This window comes from Canis lupus, chromosome 21 (assembly GCF_048164855.1).
Source record: "Canis lupus baileyi chromosome 21, mCanLup2.hap1, whole genome shotgun sequence".
NCBI lineage: Eukaryota > Metazoa > Chordata > Mammalia > Carnivora > Canidae > Canis > Canis lupus.
The window spans coordinates 20,522,199-20,544,541 of record NC_132858.1 but is presented as its reverse complement, the minus strand read 5'-3'; the positions used below and the strand labels follow the sequence as shown (position 1 = coordinate 20,544,541).

The 22,343-nt window shown below is 33.3% G+C and overlaps 1 protein-coding gene across 5 annotated transcripts in view; it reads right to left on the bottom strand.

Moving 5' to 3' along the window:
* Nucleotides 1-22,343, bottom strand: part of ELP4 (elongator acetyltransferase complex subunit 4) — a 252,787-nt gene that overhangs the window by 148,074 nt on the left and 82,370 nt on the right. For 3 of the 5 annotated variants that reach the window (XR_012013944.1, XM_072790991.1, XM_072790989.1), the window contains exons 6-7: nucleotides 15,567-15,654; nucleotides 10,414-10,602 (exon numbers count right to left, since the gene is read on the bottom strand). Coding sequence is in view for 4 of the 5 variants with exons in the window: in XM_072790991.1 (XP_072647092.1) it covers nucleotides 10,414-10,602; nucleotides 15,567-15,654 (277 nt within the window). In the remaining variant the exon portion in view is untranslated. The remainder of the gene's footprint in view (nucleotides 1-10,413; nucleotides 10,603-15,566; nucleotides 15,655-22,343) is intronic. The other 2 variants (XM_072790990.1, XM_072790992.1) reach the window with 1 other exon arrangement.

The following is a 22,343-nucleotide window of genomic DNA, read 5'->3' as shown; positions in this document are numbered from 1 at the left end:
TATTCACTATTATATTCCCATGAGTGCCAATGCCTGCTATAAATATGTTAAGCGAATGAGTAAGTTAAATTACCCTTAGACATTCAATCACCATTTAAATCCTGACTTAAGAGTCTATAGGAATGGCACTAGTCATAGTGCAGAGGAAGATGATGTATGATATTAAAAAGAGTCATGGCACAACATGGTGATGTTATGATTTAGATGGCCATCTGACTTCATGCATGCTTCTTGGTCTGTCTCAGGCCTAATCTGTGAGAACATTCTGTCAGAGTCTTTCATGTAAAGAGGAAGAAAGCTGAGGATTTCTACTGCTTTGATGGACTTGTACACCTTATTTTAATATTTTATTTATTTATTTCAGAGAAAGAGAGAGAGAGAGAATGAGCAGGGGGGAGGGGTAGAGGGAGAGGAAGAAGCAGACTCTCAGCAGAGCAGGAAACCCCATATGGGGCTTGATCCCAGGACCCTGGGATCATGACCTGAGCCGAAGGCAGATGATTAACCCACTGAGCCACCTAGGTACTCTTGTACATCTAATTTTTTTTGTCGCCTGATCTCTATTCAAATTTTCAATTTTGGAAGTCTTTTTAAGTAATAACAATGAAGGTAATGATCGCTGACATATACTGAGTGCCTGCTATGTGTCAGTACTGCGTCAGCACGTTATCTCTAAACCTCTGAATTAGGTATTCTTCACCCCATTTTTACAGAGGAAGAAGCTGAGGCTGACAAAGCTCAGACTTGATTAAAACCATATGACTAATTGGGTCTATCTGTCTCCAAAAGCCAAGGCTCTTCCCGTTGCTGAATGCTACATTATGCACAGTCTTTCTCTTAATTTTGACCTTATTTAAGTACTTCCAGTGAGTAAGCTGCATAGAATGGTGGTTAAGAGTAAGGTAATTAGAGGGTGCTGTGCTGGTCTAAATCTTGAGCTTCACCATCTGTGTGACTTTGGGAAAGTCACTTCAATTTTTTTTTTTTTTTGGTCCCTTGTTTCCTAATCTGTAAAATGGAGACAGTAATAGCACCAACAATATGGGCTTACTGTGAGGATAAAATGCGTTAATATTTGAAAAGAGTTGAGGATTGCCAACTGGCTCAGAGAAATAAATCACACTATAAGATTTACTAAATAAACTAATAGTCCCCTGGTTCTGTGTATTCATATGTCTTTGATTAGCTTTGTAAGCATACTGCTTCCAGTTCTTATTCCCTTTCCTTGACTGTGATTCCTTGCCAGTCTTTAAGAGTTATATCCCCTATTTACATCATGATTGGTTTAAGCAAATTGTTACGTCTTATGTTTTCTCCTAAGTACTTTAATAAAAAGCCCCAAATATTTGGTGAGATGTCATGCTCAAAGAGCAAAAGAATAATTTGTCGTCGTTGTTGTCTTATAGCTCAACTGATATTTAGTGCCAGAAAACTATTTATTTGATAGCTAGAAAAATTGCCTAGGGAAGAGACTATGGAAAATGGGAAAATTTTAGACAGATGAGCAGTTTTTTTAAAAAAGATATCCTCGGGACCTGGGTGGCTCAGTGGCTGAGCATCTGCCTTTGGCTCAGGGTGTGATCCTGGAGTCCCAGGGTCGAGTCCCACATTGGGCTCCCTGCATGGAGCTAGCTTCTCCCTCTGCCTATGTCTCTGCCTCTCTCTCATGAATAAATAATAAAATCTTTAAAAAAATAAAAATAAAAAAGATATCTTTGAGGAATATGTCATAATTCTGCTCACATTATTTAACCTTAGACCCATTACCAAAGTCTGACCGCCCATTCTTCCCTTTCTATTTCAAAATAGTCTTTTTACTGGTACCTTAATAGACATAAATTTAAACTAATCTCTTTCAGTTTTATGAAGTTTTAAATATATCTATAATACCAAAATGTAAATATTTCATAATGTTCAGATATCCAGTCCACCTTATCATCTCAATCATTATTTAATTGGTGATATAGATAGTAGACGTAAGGTCATCTGATAGTATGATTGCTGTTTCCTTACAGAGGATAATTTGAAAAAATTTCTTTTCCTTTTTCACTCATTGATCCCTTTGGAATAAATAAAAAACATTACATATACAGATGTGTTTATTTCATAATTGTTTTTCTTTGCTTTGCAATTACACATAAGGAAATATGCTTCCATCCTTCTTAGTAGATGTGACTATTAAATCTCATTAACTATGTGACTTTATAAAAACAGAGGTAAGGCTTGTGGGGAATATTCAAGGACATAGTGCTTGTACAGTGCTTGGCCTGTGGTATGTGCCTAAAAGTTACAGTAATTGCAGAGTTGTAGTAGTAGTAAGAGTAGTAGTATTTTCACCAGTATCTAATAAGTCTCTTCCAAGTTTATTTACATCATAATCAAGAAGCTCATTAAAGCTAATTGAACTAATATTAAAGTATTAACTTTATCCTGACTTAACATCATTAACGATGCAAACAATACAAGTATGTGTACAATGTCTAAGATGATTAGAGAAAGGAGTTTCCCTATGATATTCATGTGATTGCAAATGCAAAATAAGTTAGGTTCATGCATAATCTTCAAAGAGCCCTTAAAGGAAAAATAAATTATCCTCTTATAAAATTATAAGTAAATTCTACTGGCTAATTTCTTATTTTTGCCAAACTTTTCAGTTATAAGACTTGAAATATCCCGGTATACCCTATTGCTCTATATATAATTAAGGTAACTAAATGTCACTTTAATACATTGGCCAAAAAAAAAAAATAAATAAATTGGCCATTTGCAGATAAGGTTGGGAAACGTTAGAAAAAAGATGCTAATATCACATAATTTATAGTGAAGATTCAAGAGATTTCAACAATAAGATATTAGAAATACTTTCCTAAGAATCATTATTTCTTTAATTAACCTTTTTTAAAGATTTTATTTATTCATAAGAGACACAGAGAGAGAGAGAGAGAGAGAGAGAGAGGCAGAGACATAGGCAGAGGGAGAAGCAGGCTCCATGCAAAAAGCCTGATATGGGTCTTGATCCCGGGAGTCGAGGATCACGCCCTGAGCCAAAGGCAGACGCTCAACCGCTGAGCCACCCAGGCGTCCCCCTTTAATTAACTTTTATCAAACATCTAGAAAAAGCCTAGTTGCTGTGCTAGGAATTTTTATACTTTATTGTCTTTAATGATATATTATTATCAAAAACCTAAGCTGACAAAAAAACAAATTATAAATATGTGTCCCTAACTTCCCAGAGACTATAAAGTATTAGATATATAAGATTATATTAAATCACATGTTTGAGGCAGACAATAAGTACCTTGGTAAATAGTAATAATAATAAAAAGAGAACTAGTGAATGTAAAGTGTGTTAGCATATATTTAGAATGTTAATTAATATGTCAAAAACCATTCGAGAACACGAACTACAGCTATGTAAAAAATTCAAATTGGAATATAATGATCCACTAGTATAAGATAAAACTATACAACTTTTAGATGAAAACATAGGAAAAGACCCTAGTGAGGGTAAAGATTTGTAAAAATGGGAGGAATAGAGGAGAGAAACTGCCCTATTAAGACTAAAAACTTCAGCTCTTCAAAAGATACTGTTAAAAGAAAAGCCCAAGGTATAGACTGGAAAAGAATTATTGTGAAGATATACCTAAAATATTTAAGGAATTTTACCACTCAATGAGAAGATAAATAACTCAAAACAATGGACAAAAGACATAGACAAAAGAAGATGGGCAAATAGCCAACTAGTATATGATAAGATGGTCAACATCATTAGTTATCAAAGAAATGCAAATTACCACAATGTCATACATTTCACATACATTATGATGGTTAAAAAATAAAAGACTGAAAATAAAAAGGTTTGGAGGGATGTGAGTCCTACCTAAAGAGATGAAGACTGTATAAAGACTCACACATTAATGTCTATTGCTGTTTTACTCATAATAGCTTCAATGTGGAAAGAACTCATGCCCATCAGCAGGAAGAAGAATAAAGTATGCTATTTTTTAAACTCAAAAACTAGCAATAAAAGTAAACTGTGACACATATAACACAGTTATATGTAGATGGTGCTGATATTAACCAATTCGATTGTCTGATATTGTATAATGAAATGTGTAAATATTTGGAAGAGCTGTATAACTTGGTGAACCAGTGCCCTCCAAATGACCAAGGAATGAAATGTTGATATCTTAAATGGGTAAAAGACCCATTCGAAGTGCAAGATAAATCAATGCCTTTTAGTGTAATGTAATATGAAAAAGTTCACTGATACAGTTTTTGATTCTACATTGTAATTAATGTTTATAAAACTATTACTTTTTGAGTTTCAGTGTATATTGAAGAAGAATCTAAGTTATCTGAAAAAGCTATTAAAACTGTCCTCTCTGGGCACCTGGGTGGCTCAGTCCGTTAAATGTCTGTCTTCTGCTCAGGTCATGATCCCAGGGTCCTGGAATAGAGGTCTGTTTCGGGCTCACTGCCTCCCTACTTGCCACTCCGCCTGCTTGTGCTCTAATAAATAATATCTTAAAAAAAAAAAGGCCAACAAAAAACAGTTCTCCCTTTTCCAGAAATGTTATCTGTGTGAAGTCAGATAGTCTTTTCATTTTTCAACCAAAACAATATATCACAGTGGGTTGACTAAGGAAGCCAATATTAGAACCTGGTATTTTCTATTAAGGAAAAATGTAAAAACATTACTCTTCTTGCTATTTTTTTTTTTTTTGGAAAATCATTGTTTTTTTTACAGTCATGTAATGAGTTTATTATTTTAACTGAATTCATAAATATTTAAAAATTTCTGTTTCAGCTTCTAATACGGTAAATATCAATACATACAAGCCAAATGAATAAAAGTGTTGAGATCTTCCATAGTTTTTAAGAGTGTAAAGAGGTTCTGAGACTAAAAAAAAAGTTTGAGAACTATTGGACTAAAGTTCTGATCTGGTATCCTCATAACTCTATCAGATTTACCAACTATTTTGTAACTTATCTTTTTTTTTTATCAGCAGCTTTAGTGATAAAGTTCACATACCATACAATTCACTGATTTAAAGTATACAATCAGTGCTTTTTTAGTATTCACAGATATGTGTAACCATCACTCAAGGCAATTTTATAACATTTTCTCCACCTTAAAAAAAAAACAAAAACCTTAAATCTTTTTACAAATCACCCCTCCACATACTTAAGGTCTCCTTGTCTCCCTACACTCCAAGTCCTAGGTAACACTATTTATTTTCTGACTCTATAGATTTACTTATTCAGGACCTTCATATTAATGAAATCATATAGTATATATTTTTGTGTGATGACTTCTTTTACTTGTCATAATCTTTTTAAGGTTCATCCATCTAACAACAAGTATTAGTACTTTATTCCTTTAGACCCAAATGTTATTTCATTGTATAGATAGATATACCACATTTGCTTATCTAGGTATCAGTTATTAGAAATTTAGTCTGTTTCTATCTTTTGGCTCTTAGGAATAATGGTGCTCTAAACATTCATGCACAAGTTTCTATTTGGACATATGGTCTCATTTTTCTTGATATATACTAATGAATGGAATTGCTGGGTCATATGGTAACTCTACGTTGAATCACTGAAAAGTGCAGACTATTTCCAAAGCACCCATACCCTTTAACATTCCCACCAGCAGGGTACAATGGTTCCAATTTCTTCATCTTGCCAACACTTACGGCTACCTGAGGTTCTATTTTACCCATCCTAGAGTGTGAAGTGGTGTCTCATTGTAATTGTGATTAGCATTTTCGATGATTATGTTGAGCACCTTTCATGTGCTAATTGGCCATTTTTCTGTCTTCCTTGGAAAAATGTATATTCAAATTTCTATCCCTTTTTTTTTTAACTGAGTTGTCTTTTTTGTTTTTAAGATTTTATTTATTTATTCATGAGAGACACACACAGAGAGAGAGAGAGAGAGAGAGAGAGGCAGAGACACAGGGAGGGAGGGAGAAGCAGGCTCCCTGCAAGAAGCCTGATGCAGGACTGGACCTTGGATCCCAGGATCATGTCTTGGGGCAAAGGCAGACGACCAACCACTAAGCCACCCTTGAGTTGTCTTTTTATTATTTAGTTGAAAGCATTCTTTGTGTGTTATAGATACAAATCTCTAATCAGATATATGACTTGTAAATATTTTCACCTATCTGTAGGTGGGCATCTGTAATGATTTCTTGATGGTATCCATCCTTTGAACATAAAAGTTTTTCATTTTGAGGTGCTTGGCTGGCTCTTTTGGTAGAGTATGGGACTCATCATCTCAGGGTCATGAGTTCAAGCCCCACAGTAAGTGTGGAACCTACTTTAAAGAAACAAAGTTTCTAAGTTTGATGGGGTCTCATTTGTCTATTTTTTTTTTCATCGTTTGTGCTTTTGGTGCCATATCTAAGAATCCTTTGCCAAATCTAAAGTTATGAAGTTTTTCCCCAAGTTTTTTTTCTTAGAGTTCTATATTTTGTAGCTCTAACATTTTAGGTCTTTGATCCATTTGTTAATTTTTGTACATGCTGTGGGGTTATAGATCAACTACATTCCTTGGCATATGCCTATCTAATTGTCCCATTCCATTTGTTGAAAAAGATGATTCTTTTCTTACTGAATAGTTTTGGCAACCTTGTTGAAATCAGTTGACCATACAAATACGGATTTGTTTCTGGATTCTTAATTCCATTCCATTGATTTATATGACTATTCTTATGATAGTACTATACTGTCTTTAACCATTATTTGATAATAACTTTTGCAATTGAGAAATACGAGACCTACTTTATTCCTTCTTAGGATGATTTTGGCTATTCTAAGTCCTCTGAAATTCCATAGCGGTTTTAGAATCAGCCTAACAGATTTCTACAAAAATGTCAGCTGGAATTCTGATAGGGAGTGTGTCAGATCTGTAGATCAGTTTGGAGACTGATCATATTAATTCTGAACCTTCTGACCCATGAACGTGGGAAGTTTTTCCATTCATTTAGGTATTGAAAATTTCTTTCAACAATGTTTTGTAATTTTCAGAGTGTAAGTTTTACATTTTCCTTGTTAAAATTATTCCTAAGTATTTTATTCTTTTTGGTGCTATTATGAATGCAACTGTTTCCTTACCTTCATTTTCAGATTGTAACACAAGTTTTTTTTTTTTTTTTTTTAAGATTTTATTTATTTATTCATGAGAGACACAGAAAGAGCCAGAGGCAGAGACACAGGCAGAGGGAGAAGCAGGCTCCATGCTGGGAGCCCTACGTGGGACTCGATCCCAGGTCTCCAGGATCAGGCCCTGGGCTGAAGGCAGCGCTAAACCTCTGAGCCACCCGAGCTGCCCGTAACACAAGTTTTTAATGTTTACCTTCCCACTAGAGAACTAGAGAGTAGTACTGGTAGGAATCAGTACCTCTCATTCATCTTAAAATTTCCACTGATATATGAAGTGGACTACAGCACTACCAGTCACCCAAAAACAGTGTAGAAGAAATGAATGAATGAATAAAATAATAAAAAACAGCTTCAATAACTAAATTTATAAGAAATATAGATTTTTCTCCCTAATTTGTTACAAGGGAAATATTTGGATTTAAGAAATATTGATATGAGAGGTGCCTGGCTGGCTCAATTTGGACAGCATGCAACTTGTGATATCAATTCAGGGTTGTGAGTTTGAGCCCCATATTGGGGATAGTGTTTACTTGAGAAAAACAAAAAAGAAATCTTGATGTGAAAAGTCAAAAATTTTTTTCTGATTAAGATCTAATTTTTATTTTGCTAAATGCTGGTAATTATTAAAGAGCAATGTTAACTTGAACAGCAGGAAGTTGCTATGGTAACCCTCAGAAAGCTCAAAAGCACAAGTCACTGACAATGTATGGGGGTATGCTGTCAATTACACTCCTCTTCCACTTGTGCAGAGGGAATATAGTGCCACATCAGACTACCTTAAAATTTTTAGTCACTTAAAACAGTGACTTTTTCTTAAAGGAAAATATGAACCTTTTCCTGTGCATTGAAGGAAAGCTCAAGGATTCATGTTTCACAAACTTCAAAGCCCTCAAAGTCTCAGCTTTAACCATTCTACAATATATTTAAATACAGTACCTTAAAATGGCATTTTTTGATCTCCTTGGCGATCTCCAAATTTCATTTATATCTCATTATTTCTGTGAATGCATTTAAATGTAGAGTTTGCACAGACCCCCCCCAGCTCAGATGAGCCCCATGTCATTTCTAGATCTAATATAAAAGACATGAGATTTACCAGCTTTGAATGAGTTTCAGAATGAAACTCTGTTATATATTCTAATATGCGGTTCTGGAATCCAATTCTCTGGGTTCAAATCATGGTTTCTCAAGTACTGAACAATGATCTAGTTTCTTAATTTTTTCTGTATGTCAGTTTTCCTATGTATAAAATGGAGATCATAACATAGTTACATAAAATTTTATAAGAACTGTTAGATCCTGACTTTAAGTGTTTTATATTTGTTAGTAGCTATCATTATTGTTATTATTATGATTTCCTAGAGAAATAAAGGAAAACAAAATTCAAACTTGTTATGCAATAAATGTCATTTCAAATCATTGTTGTTTTAGTATATACATTTGGAAAAGATGGTTTCAGTGATTTAGTTTATTTTGGCTTTCACATTCCATTCACTGCAGCTGATTTTTCATTATATTATTTTTAGTATTGAGTTTGTTACAGAAATATATATAATACCGTGGAAAAATATATGATAATAAAACACAGCTTCAGTAATTAAATTGATAAGAAATGCAGATTTTTTTCTCCCCAATTTGTTGAAAGGGAAATATTTGGATTTAAGAAATATTGATATGAGAGGTGCCTGGCTGGCTGAATTTGGACAGCATGCAACTCATAATGTCAATTCAGGGTTGTGAGTTTCTCTATTACCTATACAACAATAATAATGATGGAAAACTGTCTCAAACTTGGCTCTTGAATATTTAAAAAAAAAAAACTGGGAAGGGCACCTAGGTGGCACAGTTGGTTGAGCATTCGACTCGATTTTGGCTTGATCATGGTCTTAGCGTTATGAGGTTGAGCCCCGTGTTGGGCTCTGAGCTGAGCATGGAGCCTGCGTAGGATTCTCTCTCCCTCTTCCTTTCTCCTCCATGTCCCTCCTCCACGCTCTCTCTCTCTTAAGGGGAAAAAAATGAAATAAAAAAAGATAAAATAATTTTTTAAAAAAGTTTTATTTATTTAAGTAATCTCTACACATCGGGTGTAGAGACTAATGACCCTGAATCAAGAGTTGCATGCTCTTCCTTCCGATTGAGCCAGTCAGGCACCCCAGCCTCTTTATTACTCTTAAGAAAAGGAATTTTTGAGCCGTTAAGGAAAATCTTGTAAAGATCCCTCTTTTTATATCTGGGAGGACTGAGCTCCTTTCCTGAGATTCTAGCTTCAGAAGGTTTATACACAGAAACAAAGAAGAAGGGGACTTGTCCAGATCAGTATTTTTTTTATTTTTTCCTTCAAAATTTTGAATCCAGATCAGTTTTTTTATCTTTTCCTTCAAAATTTTAAACATAGAAAAAGATATATAACATAAAATTTATGATTTTAACCATTTTTAAGTATACAGTTCAGTGATATTAAATACATTCATAATGTGCTACCATCACCACTAACAATTTCCAGATCTGCCTTCATTTTGTAGAACTAAAACTCTGTATCTATTAAGAAATAAATTGCCATTTCCTTGTCCCCCTAGACAAGGAAACACCATGCTACTGTTGGTCTCTATGGCAAACACCATGCTACTGTTGGTCTCCATGATTTTTTACTCCTATAAGTACCCCATGTAAATGGAGTCACTGTATTTGTCTTTTTGTGATTGACTTATTTCTTTTAGGATAATGTCCTCAAGATTCATCAGTGTTGATGCATATATCAGAATTTCCTTCCTTTTCAAGGTTGAATAATACTCCACTGTAATTTAGTCTACATCTTGCTTATCAATTTGTCTGATAATTGATACCTAGATTCCTTCCACATTTTAGCTATTATAAATAATGTTGCTATAAAAATAGGTATATAAATATTCCTTCAAGATCTATGTCCAGATCAGCTCTATGATTATTGAAAAAAAATCAGTAAAAATCAACCTCATGACACAATACTATGTTTACAAGAAATCAAAGAAAAAATAATAACATTATTAAAAATGGACTTAACCACATACTCACTGTATATTAAAACCATAAATACACAACAATTTAACAATCTAAAGTAAAAGACATTTTCCTCCCTAGCATTTCTGAAATCTGTTTTACTTAAGTGGCTTACGAAAATAATTTATTAGACTCAGACTCACAAAGCATTTATGTATTGCTCTTCATTATGTTGCACTTGTTAGAGGAAAGAAAGGTTCTTACTTGGATAAGATGTGTTGGCATTGTTATGATACAGGCTGAAAGAGAGGTTCGTAGAAGACCACGGAGAACATACAGGAACTTTGTAAGGCTGTGGCTGTTGTCACAGTTTTCTGTACAGCAAATGTCATCTCCCCATAAAGGTGATCCAAGATTCTGGATTCCTATTCTTAAAATGTTTTTCTGTTTTTTCTAAAGGAAAGTGGGAAGGAGGCAAACATATTAGCTTCGGTTAACCAACAGGATACCTCTTTCACTTCTCTTTGCCAGTTTTTAAATTTATAAAAGATTAGGAAGATAATGTCAGTAGAGGTGGTAAAAACCTTTATCTGTAGTTAGTATAAGGCAATATAAAGGAAATCTTCATTATTACAGGAGTATTAAAAACAACTGATTTTTTTTCTTACTTTTGGAAAATCTGAAGAATATCAAAAGCCTCAAGCTTCTATATTTTAAGAGTGACTACGCTAATAATTATGTTTGGGGCACCTGAAATAATATATAAAAAATCAGTTAGCAATAAAGAACATCTAAACCAGAATGCTTACAAGCCATATTCAGTATTACAAGATTCCACAAGTCTTTCAATAAACTATAATTTGCTCAATATTTCTCTTTTAATGCTATTGTGTTCAATGCCTGATACTTTATTTGAAAGAAGTTTAAAATGTGTGTTTTGGTTTTACGCTCTACATATGTCTTTACTTACTCTTCTTGAAGCTATTTTTACAAAATAATTTAAGTTTAATACTTTTCATAAAATTGAACAAGTGAACATTTAGAAGTCAAGTCTACTGAGATTAAGGTCATAATAGTGACTGACATTTCCTGGGAAAAGAACATTTAAAAACCATTGAATAAAACCTAGGATGATTATCAATAAGTGTTTGCCATAAATGTATTTATAAAAAATTTTACTGTTTGGGTTATTCTAATGAAACAAATGTTTTATAAACACTTTCTTTAGTAATCTGGCAAAATTTTCTGGGCAAAGGAGGAGAAATTAGCAAAACCTGGTATATGGGAATAATTGAAAAATTATTATTACAATTCTAATGGGAAAAGTAAGTTTTTTTCTCTTAAAGCAAAAATTTGGAACATGTGCCATTTCTGAGTGTGATTTCTGATGAAGCCAGATCCTATATCACTTGTTATTGCTATAATAAAACTAATAAAATTTATTTAACTACTACAATTTATTAACCAACCACTGTCTCCTTGATATTACAGATAAAAGTTGAGTTTGTGTATTTTTGAGAACTAATCAACAAAGAAAAGTAGGGAAAATGAATAAAACGCTGAAATGTTAGAAGAGGAAAAACAAAAAGGTACAATAAGTAGTAAGATGGGTAAGACAGATATTCACAGCCTGAACTGTGCAACTAAGACATGGTTCTGGGCAAGACACGTACACTACTTAGGCATTTGTTTTCTCATCTTTACAATAAAAAGAATAGAACAGAATATTGTTCTATGAGACCATACAATCCTTCAAATATAAAAAGGGACACAACAGGTTGGATAAAGCTATTAAAATGAGATTACAGAAAAAGGAATTTAGTTTAAGCACATTAAAAAAAACCTTCCTGACTCCAAGGATCTGAAACATACCATTAAGGCAGCCCGTCCAGTTTTCTTTTCTGTTTGTATTAAGTTTATAATAGTCAATCACATTAAGATATATGTTAACAATCCTTGGCAGTTCATAAAAGTTGTTTTCTTCTTTCTTTTTGCATTACTTGAATGAAATGAAGTAATAATATGTACCATGGCATGTGTTAGAAATTTAAATAAGTTTTTGATGAAATCATGTAAAATGTCTGTAAATAGGTAGGTTATCCCTCATACTGTATTACTTAGAGCCTCAGAATTTAAGTAAAATAGCACAATTAAGTTTCATTTTGTCATCCCTAAACTTGTTTTCTCATAAATTGAGCTTAAATTAGATTCTCAAAACAAAGAGCAATCTAGACAAAGGGAGAGAAACTTTCCCCCAAAATATAGGTAGTAGAACAAAACCTGAAGGTAGAGGGAGAGAAGTATTATATTGTTTCCCCTGTCAACATTTCAGAAATTAAAGGTCAGTTGTATATTTTAACCCAGTCACTATTATACCAACTATTATAATCAAAGAACACGTGCTAAAAGTTTATAACAAAAATGCTGTTAGGTCCAGAAGCTGGAGAACTACAGAGGTTTGGCAACTTTGACAGAAACATTGTCATATCTGAAGATTAAGATAAAAATATTAAGCCAAAGAATGAACGATAAGATATGTAAGTGAGGTAGGTACTCAGCGTATCAGAACATAACTGAGCATAATACTTCAACATAGGGTATACATTTATATATATATATTTTAAATGATAGTAATTACAAAAACAAAGGCCGAATTACAGATTACCTGTGTAATTTTAGACATCTAATTCCTTTGCTATGCCATATAATAATGGAGCACATTGTAAGGCATAATAAAATTAAAAAGATAAATTCTAGTTGAAAGCTGAATAATAAATAGTTTAATTTATTTCTATGAGAGCATCTAAAATATTTAATCTGGTATTCTAAGTAAAATCAGTGTTCAAATTTTGTTTTTACTGCACATTCTTACTTAAAAATTATAACTTAAATGAAATTGTGACAGCAATTTGTAAATGTCTCCACTCCAAATATCTTTATAGATGAGCTATATACTACTTACTACCAAGGTTTTTTGGTTTTACCAATTATATATGGTAGTATATAATTACCTTGTATTTATATATATGAATATATTAAAATATATAAATAAATTAAGTGTATAAATATATATAAATATATATAAAAACCTAGTATTATATACTAGCATATAACACTCAATTCCTTATAGCCTACTTCAAATAAACTAAATTAGGTTATTTGAAAATGTAAGTTTATTTGAAAATGTAGTGACAGAGAAAGCAAGATGAAAATTTCCTTTTAAAAAGAAGGATTCATTTCAGTATCAGAACATTATTTTGGCTCAGGAATAATATTCTTTGAAGTAGTGCTTCAGAGATGCATTTTTTGTGGCTTCTTGAACTCATCTAAAGTTTCTGAGATAGGGAGGTGGGCGGGGGATGGGGGTGACTAGGGGACGGGCACGGAGTGGGGCACTTGATGGGATGAGCACTGGGTGTTATTCTATATGTTGGCAATTTGAACACCAATAAAAACAAATATAAAGAACCTATCTCCCTTCTAAAAATATAAAATAAAGTTTCTGAGATAGAGGTGTAAATGAGGTAATTTAGCAAATGATACATTCTATAATAAAACAATATGGATATTATTAACATAAAAATGTAACATAAACCTTATGTTTTAGTTCCAATAAAATAGGAAATATATTTTATGATAACTTGCTAGCACGTGGTAAATTTTATTAGCATTCTTGGTATTCACCTTGTAAATATCTACCTCAACTCTGTTTAATCTCAGAGTTAATAGTTGTAGAACCTCTGGTTCAGAGAGACAAGTTCAGTTTGTTGAATCAACTTTCATAAAATAAAATACTATTTACTGAAATGGTGTTTTTTCATACTCAAACAACTAAGAAAACAAATATTTTATTCCCTCCCAATAATAGCTTACTGATCAAGGGTCCTTTAGATGGATGTGTGTACATATATGTGCGTATATGCATATATATGTAAGTATGTGTGTATCTTTATGCTATTGCCTTTGCTTTTTTGCATTTCATAAAATTTCTTGCTCTTAGAAGATATGCCATCATTCTGTAAGAACAGCAGCTCTGCACACTGTATCATAGGAACTGTTATGACATGCCTGTTTCCATAGTAACCACAGCGAGTGGGGAGAGGTGTCTGTCAGGGACCAATTTACCTCTCCAGACACAGGGAGGACACAGTGCCCATAAATCTTAGCTAGGACCAAAAATGGAGCAACAATGAACAAAATAAAATTGTATTAAAAACCAAGGACCATATCAAAAATTGTAACATACATGAAGAGCCATCTATAAATAAATGTGTATGCTTCACCACACACATAAGTATTTTCAACTTGCTAATGATGATCAAAAAAATGATCAAAAAAATTTAAAAATTATCGTGCTGTGGAAAAAACACTAACTATAGCAGTAAAGTTTATAAGAATACTTAAAATTAATGGATTTAGAGCAAATGCAATTGATAATGCCAAAAATAAGTCTTTGGGATTCTTTGCTTTCTTCAATAAAAATAATGGTGCTCTGGAAATAATTGTGCTAAAATAATAATAATGAACTGAATGTCTCTAGCAGCTATAGCAATTAAAATCACTGAGAAAGATTTCTGAAAGGCATGATATCTAGAAATGAAATTTCTCTCATTTTAAGGTAAACTAACCGGAACAGCTTTAATAGTACGAATTTGGAATCTTTAATAGTGGGAATTTTAAAACTTCCATTTTTAAAAATAGAGCTACAGAGAAATAATTAAGATATCAAATATTTTAACACAGCAAATAAAATGCATTTTTATGCATTTTTGAGACAACTCAAAGCATGATATAATAAGAAATAAAATCTTAAAATAATTCTTACTCTTAAGGTAATTCAATTATGGACTGGTTGACAAATATAATAAATTTAGATATGAAAGTGTAAGTCTTGACTATTTATTTAAAAGATTTTATTTATTTATGCATGAGACACAAACACACAGAGAGAGAGAGAGAGAGAGAGAGAGAGAGAGAGGCAGAGACACAGGCAGAGGGAGAAGCAGGTTCCATGCAGGGAGCCCGACATGGCACTCGATCCCGGGTCTCCAGGATCGCACCCTGGGCTGAAGGCGGGGCTAAACCCCTGAGCCACCCGGGTTGCCCAAGTCTTGACTATTAAAGAGTAATTTTCAAAATGTGGCTATTTATTAATTCCAATTGCTACAAATATGTATTTAAAATTAATTTATGTCAGAATGTACATATACATCTGTGTATCCAATGAGAACTTGGCTAAAACTTTAAATACACATTAACAATTAAAGTAAGGTTGCCTGTGTTCTGCTCATTTACATCTTCTGTGCTTGGAAACAGCTTGTTCACTATTGATTATTCTAAAACCTTCTGGGTTTACCTCTAGAGAGTTTAAAAACAACATTACATAAATGATTATAAAAGGCTTTGAAGGTACTCAATACCTGGGGATTGGATCCATCAAATCCTTCCTCATATATGACGTTCTGGATAAACTGAAGCAGCTTTATGTAGCCATGGGTCAAAGAACTGTGGGTAAGAAGTGGTTCAAATATATAAATGGGCTTATTATACAGGAAATTCAAAATCTAAGCTATAACAGTAAGGAAATAGTTAAAATTTATGAGATTATCTAAATATAATATACAATGAACCAAAATAGTATAATTTAAAAATGTAAAGTCAATACATCGAGGAAATAAGTTACAATGCCTTCTATTCACTAGCTCAGTGTTCTTGATATCATGGGAAGATAAAAATCTATGGAGACTGAGATGGCTTAATTATGTCAAGCTTAGTTACCTCCTAGAAAATTAATGATTTAATGAAGCAACCTACAAGATGAAGCCACTATAGCTTTTCAGTAGTAATCATAGATAATTAACATAGAGTTAATGAACTTCTATGCCAAGTACACCTGAATCAATGTCTTGATCACCTAAGCTCATCTGAAAAGTTTTAATTTTCTTAGAACAAACTGCTAAAATAATGGTAATTTAAAATTTTGATCTTTTAAGGCATACAAAGACGAGTATAATTTCCTTTGTTTTTAAAATGAAAATAATATATATATGAATTCAAGAAGATAAATTATTTCTCACATGAATATTAGTATTAATATTACTATTTAAAAATATTTTACAAAAGTAGGGATGCTGGCAGGCTTATTTGGTACAGTATGAGATTGATGATAATGGGGGCATGAGTTCAAGCCTCATGTTAGGTGTAGAGCTTAATTAAAAAATGTTTTTACAAATGTTATGAAACATCTCAAGAAATTTAGTAACTGTGAAGAACATCTGGTTTAACACTGACTGAGTTTAATATTCTTGATAACGCACTGCTTGCGTGCCATGGCTAAACATTAATTGTTATGATAATGAGGTTCTGGAGCATAGTTATTTCATAGACATTTTAGTGACTGATGCTGTTAAAGCTGTGGGTGTCCTTAAAAATACAGGTGTTTGCTTTACTGTGATCCCAAATAAAGCAACCACATATGCAGAATAAATGCCCTAAAGAAAAAAAATGAAATATAACTTGAAGCACACATGCAACATTAAAGAACAGAACAAGTTAGAAAAGTAGAAGACTACTTAGTGTGCAAAAACAATAGTAGGTTGTTCAGCCTGTTGCATATCTCTGTAAATGTTTTGTTTAACAGCCAGAGCTAGCCCCAAAATACCTAACAAAAACAAAAAGGAAAACCAAGAGAAAGGAATGTTGTTATGTACAAAACAAATATGACTCCAATTAAAGGCTTTGGCAGTATGGTTATCTCATATAGTTACTTCTCTGTTTTCAGTGAGGGTACTCTGGATTACACGGACACATTTTTCCAGTTTAATGAGTGAAGAAATGTGTCTATAAAAAATGATATTCCATAATGGCACTGAATAACTCTTTCATAAATATATGAATATATAAATATACATAAACACATAAATATATACAAATAAATAAGTAACATATTTTGTCCCTGCTGGCTCAACTTTCAGAAGGCGGTACTGCTGTTTGAATGCACGTTTTTCAATTCCTATTTGGGTCAATTAGATTTGCACAAGGGGTAAATCTGCTCCAAGGTCCCAGATTATGAAATGAATTTCAGCCAGCCATTTGATGAATGTCAGGATGGGTTAAAGGAGGGTGGATCATGAATATATCCATTCATTCTAATCCACCAATAATGAATCTACTCAAGACATTATTTCATATATTACAAAAAGTTTCTCAAGCATTTTTCCTTCTGCCCCAAATTGTTCAATAAAATTTGCCTTAAGCACATGGTAGTAAATTTGCTATCTGAGGTACATTACTAGATACCACATACATAAATTACTTCTGAGTTTTTCATTGCAATTACTCAATCAATACAATCGATTATTTCATATTCTTCCAGTCTGTTAAGGTAACTACATTAGAGCTAAGATTCTCTTCAAAGATGGTGGAGAAGTTTGATAGTAGAACTAAAATAGAGACATAAAGCCAATATATCTTACTCTCTTTCCTTATTTTTTTAAAGATTTTATTTATTTATTAATGAGAGACACAGAGAGAGGCAGAGACATAAGCAGAGGGAGAAGCAGGCTCCTCGAAGGGAGGCTGATGCAGGACTTGGTCCCCCGGACCCAGGATCACACCCTGGGCCCATGGCAGAAGCTCAACCACTGAGTCACCCAGGGGCCCCCTCTTTCTTTATTTAACACTGACATAAAACAATCTAGTCACCAGCATTGCTTAGAACTTTACAAGTAATAAACTTCAAACTAATTAGATTTCTAGGACAATAAATGTATTGATACCAAATTAAACGGGAAAAAAGCAATACATTCAGGTATATAAATTGATAATATTCATTTATGACACATGGGATTACAGCATTTAAAACTAAATTACTTTATATGATATTGCTGTTAAAATACTATTAATTTTATGAGATAGTTTTTGCCAGCAATACTTATAAAACTCTTTTACTGATAAAAATACCTTCTGTTGTCATCTAAATTAAAAAAAAATTAAATCCCTTTAATTCTGAGGCTGTTGTCTTTTTTTGTTGCTGTTCAGCAGCATAGTAACTTATAAATCAGGAAATTTATAAGGAGGCAGAAGGAAATCTAGTTACAAATATGACACTGTCCTCCTTATTAATGTTTCCAAGCAATGAACAAAGGTTATCAAAGTATTTAAAATATGCTCCAAAGGCAGCACATTTCAAATCATATATACTATTTTACCTTGATTTTCTTAGTTTTCAACAACTTTTATAGTAAAATGATCTAACTTGAGATTCCACAATTTGTCTTTAAAACTATAACAGTACAAAGAATGTGAAAACAATTATTAGAATTTCAAATTTTACCTTTAAAATATCAAGTATTTAAATTTTTTTCTGTCAAGAAAGAGTTGTTCTATATCTGCTATATTACCATGTTTTCTAAGAATAACTTATTTCTTTATATTAATATTAAACATAAGTAAAAGAGGTCTAATGACACAAAATGTAATATATATTACATATATATATATATATATATATTTTTTTTTTTTTTTTTAAGTAGGTTCCATGTACAACATGAAGCCCTGTGGGCTAGATCAAGACTTGAGGTGAGATCGAGGCAGGCACTTCACCAAATGAACCACCCAGGCACCCCTAAATCTATATTCTGATAATCAAGTTCAACATTAAAAAAAAACTGACAGAAAAAAATGAGACTTTTGGACCTATCAGTATCTCCCCTACCCAATTTTCAGCAGGAGGTCTGATAGATATTTACATCAGAGAGCTTCAATTTCTATCAACAAATAGCACTGTTTTTTCTGTGAAAAGTAATTTTTGTCAGTCTCATTAAGAAAGATAAAAAAAGGGGCACCTGGGTGGTTCAGTCCATTGAGCTTCCGATTCTTGATTTTGGGTAGGGTCATGATATCGAGCCCCGCGTTGGGTTCCGCACTCAGTGCAAAGCCAGCTTATCCCTCTCTCTATGTTCCTCCCTGAGCTGGCATTCTTTTTCTCTCAAATGAATAAATTAATCTTTCTTAAAAAGATTAAAAAAATCTGTTATAGTATATCTGCTATAGTCTAGTAAATCTGCTGTAAGTGTAGATATAGTTGTAGTATACCTAGAAAGGAAATCAAGCAATTAATAAATACCAGTCTATTACCTTGTAGTTTCTCAAACAATGAACAAAAGTCTCAGTGTGATCAAAGAATAAATGTAAATGTAAAATCAACAAAATCTTGGGTAACAAAAGATGAGATTTCACTTGTGAAAACATAAATGATAAAAATAAAATTATATATATGAAATAACTAGTCTATAAGTGAAAATTTTAATCATAGGTAATAAACTCTCATAGATTTTTTTTTTTTTAACAAAACTACTTCATTTTAATTTTATCTACTGGTAAAGTGTCTGACGTAGTAAATACTCAAAAATGTTTTGCATCTCTCCCACATTTGATCATTACAATAGCCCTGTGAGGTAAATAGAGTCATTAGCTCCATTTTGTGGTAGAGAAAATTAAGACCCTTTGGAGACTTAGGTGATTTGTTCAAAGCTGTACAACAATTAAGTGACAGAAGAGGCACCTAAAAAGTTTTCTAAAAATTCAACTTATCTGCTCTTTAGGCTAAATTAAAATAAAGCCCCAGAGTGAGATCCAGATTCAATGAAAAGTCTGTGGGTTCAAATACACTAATGTGGCTGTGATGAGGTTTGAACATGACTCCATTCAACACAAAGTATCCAGTGTATAGTTTTTAAAAAGGTATTTTTCTTTTAGTTGCACCTATGAGACCTTCACAAATAGGCCTCACTTGTATTAACTTGGTACATGACATTAAAGACAATTCAAGATGGAAAAATGTAGATTTACAGTATATAAACGAGACAGCAGAATAACACAGTGGGAAGTATTACCAAGATCTGGGTTCCTGGTCTATTTGTATCAGCAACTATAGCTAAATGTGTGATAATGAGGCAAAGTATTTAATTGTTTGTTCCAGGGCTCAAAGTTTTCTCATGTGACAGAGCTGTATTAATAATCTCTCTTGTCCTTTTGGACTTAAAGTTACAGGACTCAACAATGACTTTTCTTTTCTTTTTTTTTTTTTTTAATTTTTATTTATTTATGATAGTCACAGAGAGAGAGAGGCAGAGACACAGGCAGAGGGAGAAGCAGGCTCCATGCACCGGGAGCCCGATGTGGGATTCGATCCCGGGTCTCCAGGATCGCGCCCTGGGCCAAAGGCAGGCGCCAAACCGCTGCGCCACCCAGGGATCCGACTTTTCTTTTTAAGACTGATTTTTCCCATTAAAATGATTAATTGCTGGGTTTTTAAAAATAAGAACTTCTGGTGCATTTAAATATTGATTTAACTACTTGATAAAAATACTTAGGGAAAACTGTTTATCACTCCCAATTAGGATTAATTTAAAATGAATATGAAGTATTTTTGATATTATTATGTAAATCATTGAGAAAATGATTTGTATTACCAAAATTCTATTTACACATATATTTCAAGTATTCATTTATGACAAATAGTGAGATATACTTATAGGGCAATAGGCACAATATCAAATGTCTCAACTAATTGTGTAAAATGGTTTGCAGAGCTCAAGTTATATTAGCATATAATTTGCATGTGACTATAAAGACTGTGAAGTCTATTCACAAGTAATTTTCAAGTTAAAAATTCCATTACTATTACCCTGAAGGCTGTCACAGATTTTTCTTTTTCTGATGCTTTTCACCTAATAACACTGAGTTTGATTCTCGTTACCATGAATACTCAACTAAGAGCAGAACATACAGAGACTAGGAATGCAAGGAGAGCAATGACCAGCACAGACCTATGAGCCACAGCTGGGAAAATACTAAGAACATGAGGATATAAGAATTGCATGTATAGGCTAAATAATCCAGTGTCTGACAGAAATACTATTGAAAGAGGTTATGGTCTTTCATGAAAAGGTATTCACTTCACCATTACTCTGATTTCCTTTACTTACTGACGTAAACAAGTCATTAGATTATGTCTCCTACTACTCATCATTGTTGTCATCCAGCCAACCCTGAATCATTATCTTTCAAATATCCTGGCCTTTCAGTTTCTTGATCACCTCTCTCTTGATGATCTTGTCTCCATCCTACTTATGGTGCTTACCCTTATGATCATACCTACTTATGGTGCTTACCCTATGGTCAGACCTTGCCATTATCAATAATTGGTATTCCCCTTCCTGCTCTTTCCTCCCCACAACTGCCACTTCCTATCTTTCCACCTAGAGGCCATATGTAATCATTTGACCACATAGAGACCTCTATACCATTGCCTACGATTTCTTCACCCATTCCCCTTGATATACTCTTTTAATTATTTAATCACCTTGATCTATGGTCAGTCCTTGTCTCTACTTCCTTGCTCTTCTCTTGTTCTGTCTCACTCAGCAAAACTAGTCAGCTAAATTCAACTCTCTACCCACTCCACATTTGCCTCAGTGCAGCTAAAAGTGGTGGACAAATGGCTCCAACCACGTGGACTGATCTCAGTGTAAATTCATGACCTCAAACTTCAATAGGTCCTTAAGACTGCCTGGCAATCTCACTATTCACAGTCTTACCCTCCTCGATAACTTTTCTACACTTTCTTTTTTTTTTTTTATACAAACATCTAATATCCTTATCCATCTGTATTCTTAGCTTTTTTTTTTTTAAGATTTATTTATTTATGATAGACATAGAGAGAGAGAGAGAGAGAGAGAGAGAGGCAGAGACACAGGAGGAGGGAGAAGCAGTCTCCATGCCAGGAGCCCGACGTGGGACTCGATCCTGGGACTCCAGGATCGCACCCTGGGCCAAAGGCAGGCGCTAAACCGCCAAACCACCCAGGGATCCCCTGTATTCTTAGCTTTTAACCTTCCACTGAGAAAACAGAAGCAACCAGCAGATACATCCATCAATGCATTTACCTACCCATCAGCAACTATTCATTGATTGCTATAAATTTGGATTGCTTCCACCCCTTGGCTATTGTGAATAATGCTACTCTGAACATGGGTATGCAAATATCTCTTTGAAACCCTGCTTTCAATATTTTTAGATATACACCCAGAAGTGGGATTGCTCAATCATATAGTTCTATTTTTCAATTTTTTGAGAAATGCCATACCATTTTTCATTGCAGTTGTAAGAATCTCGCTAAGAGATTTTAC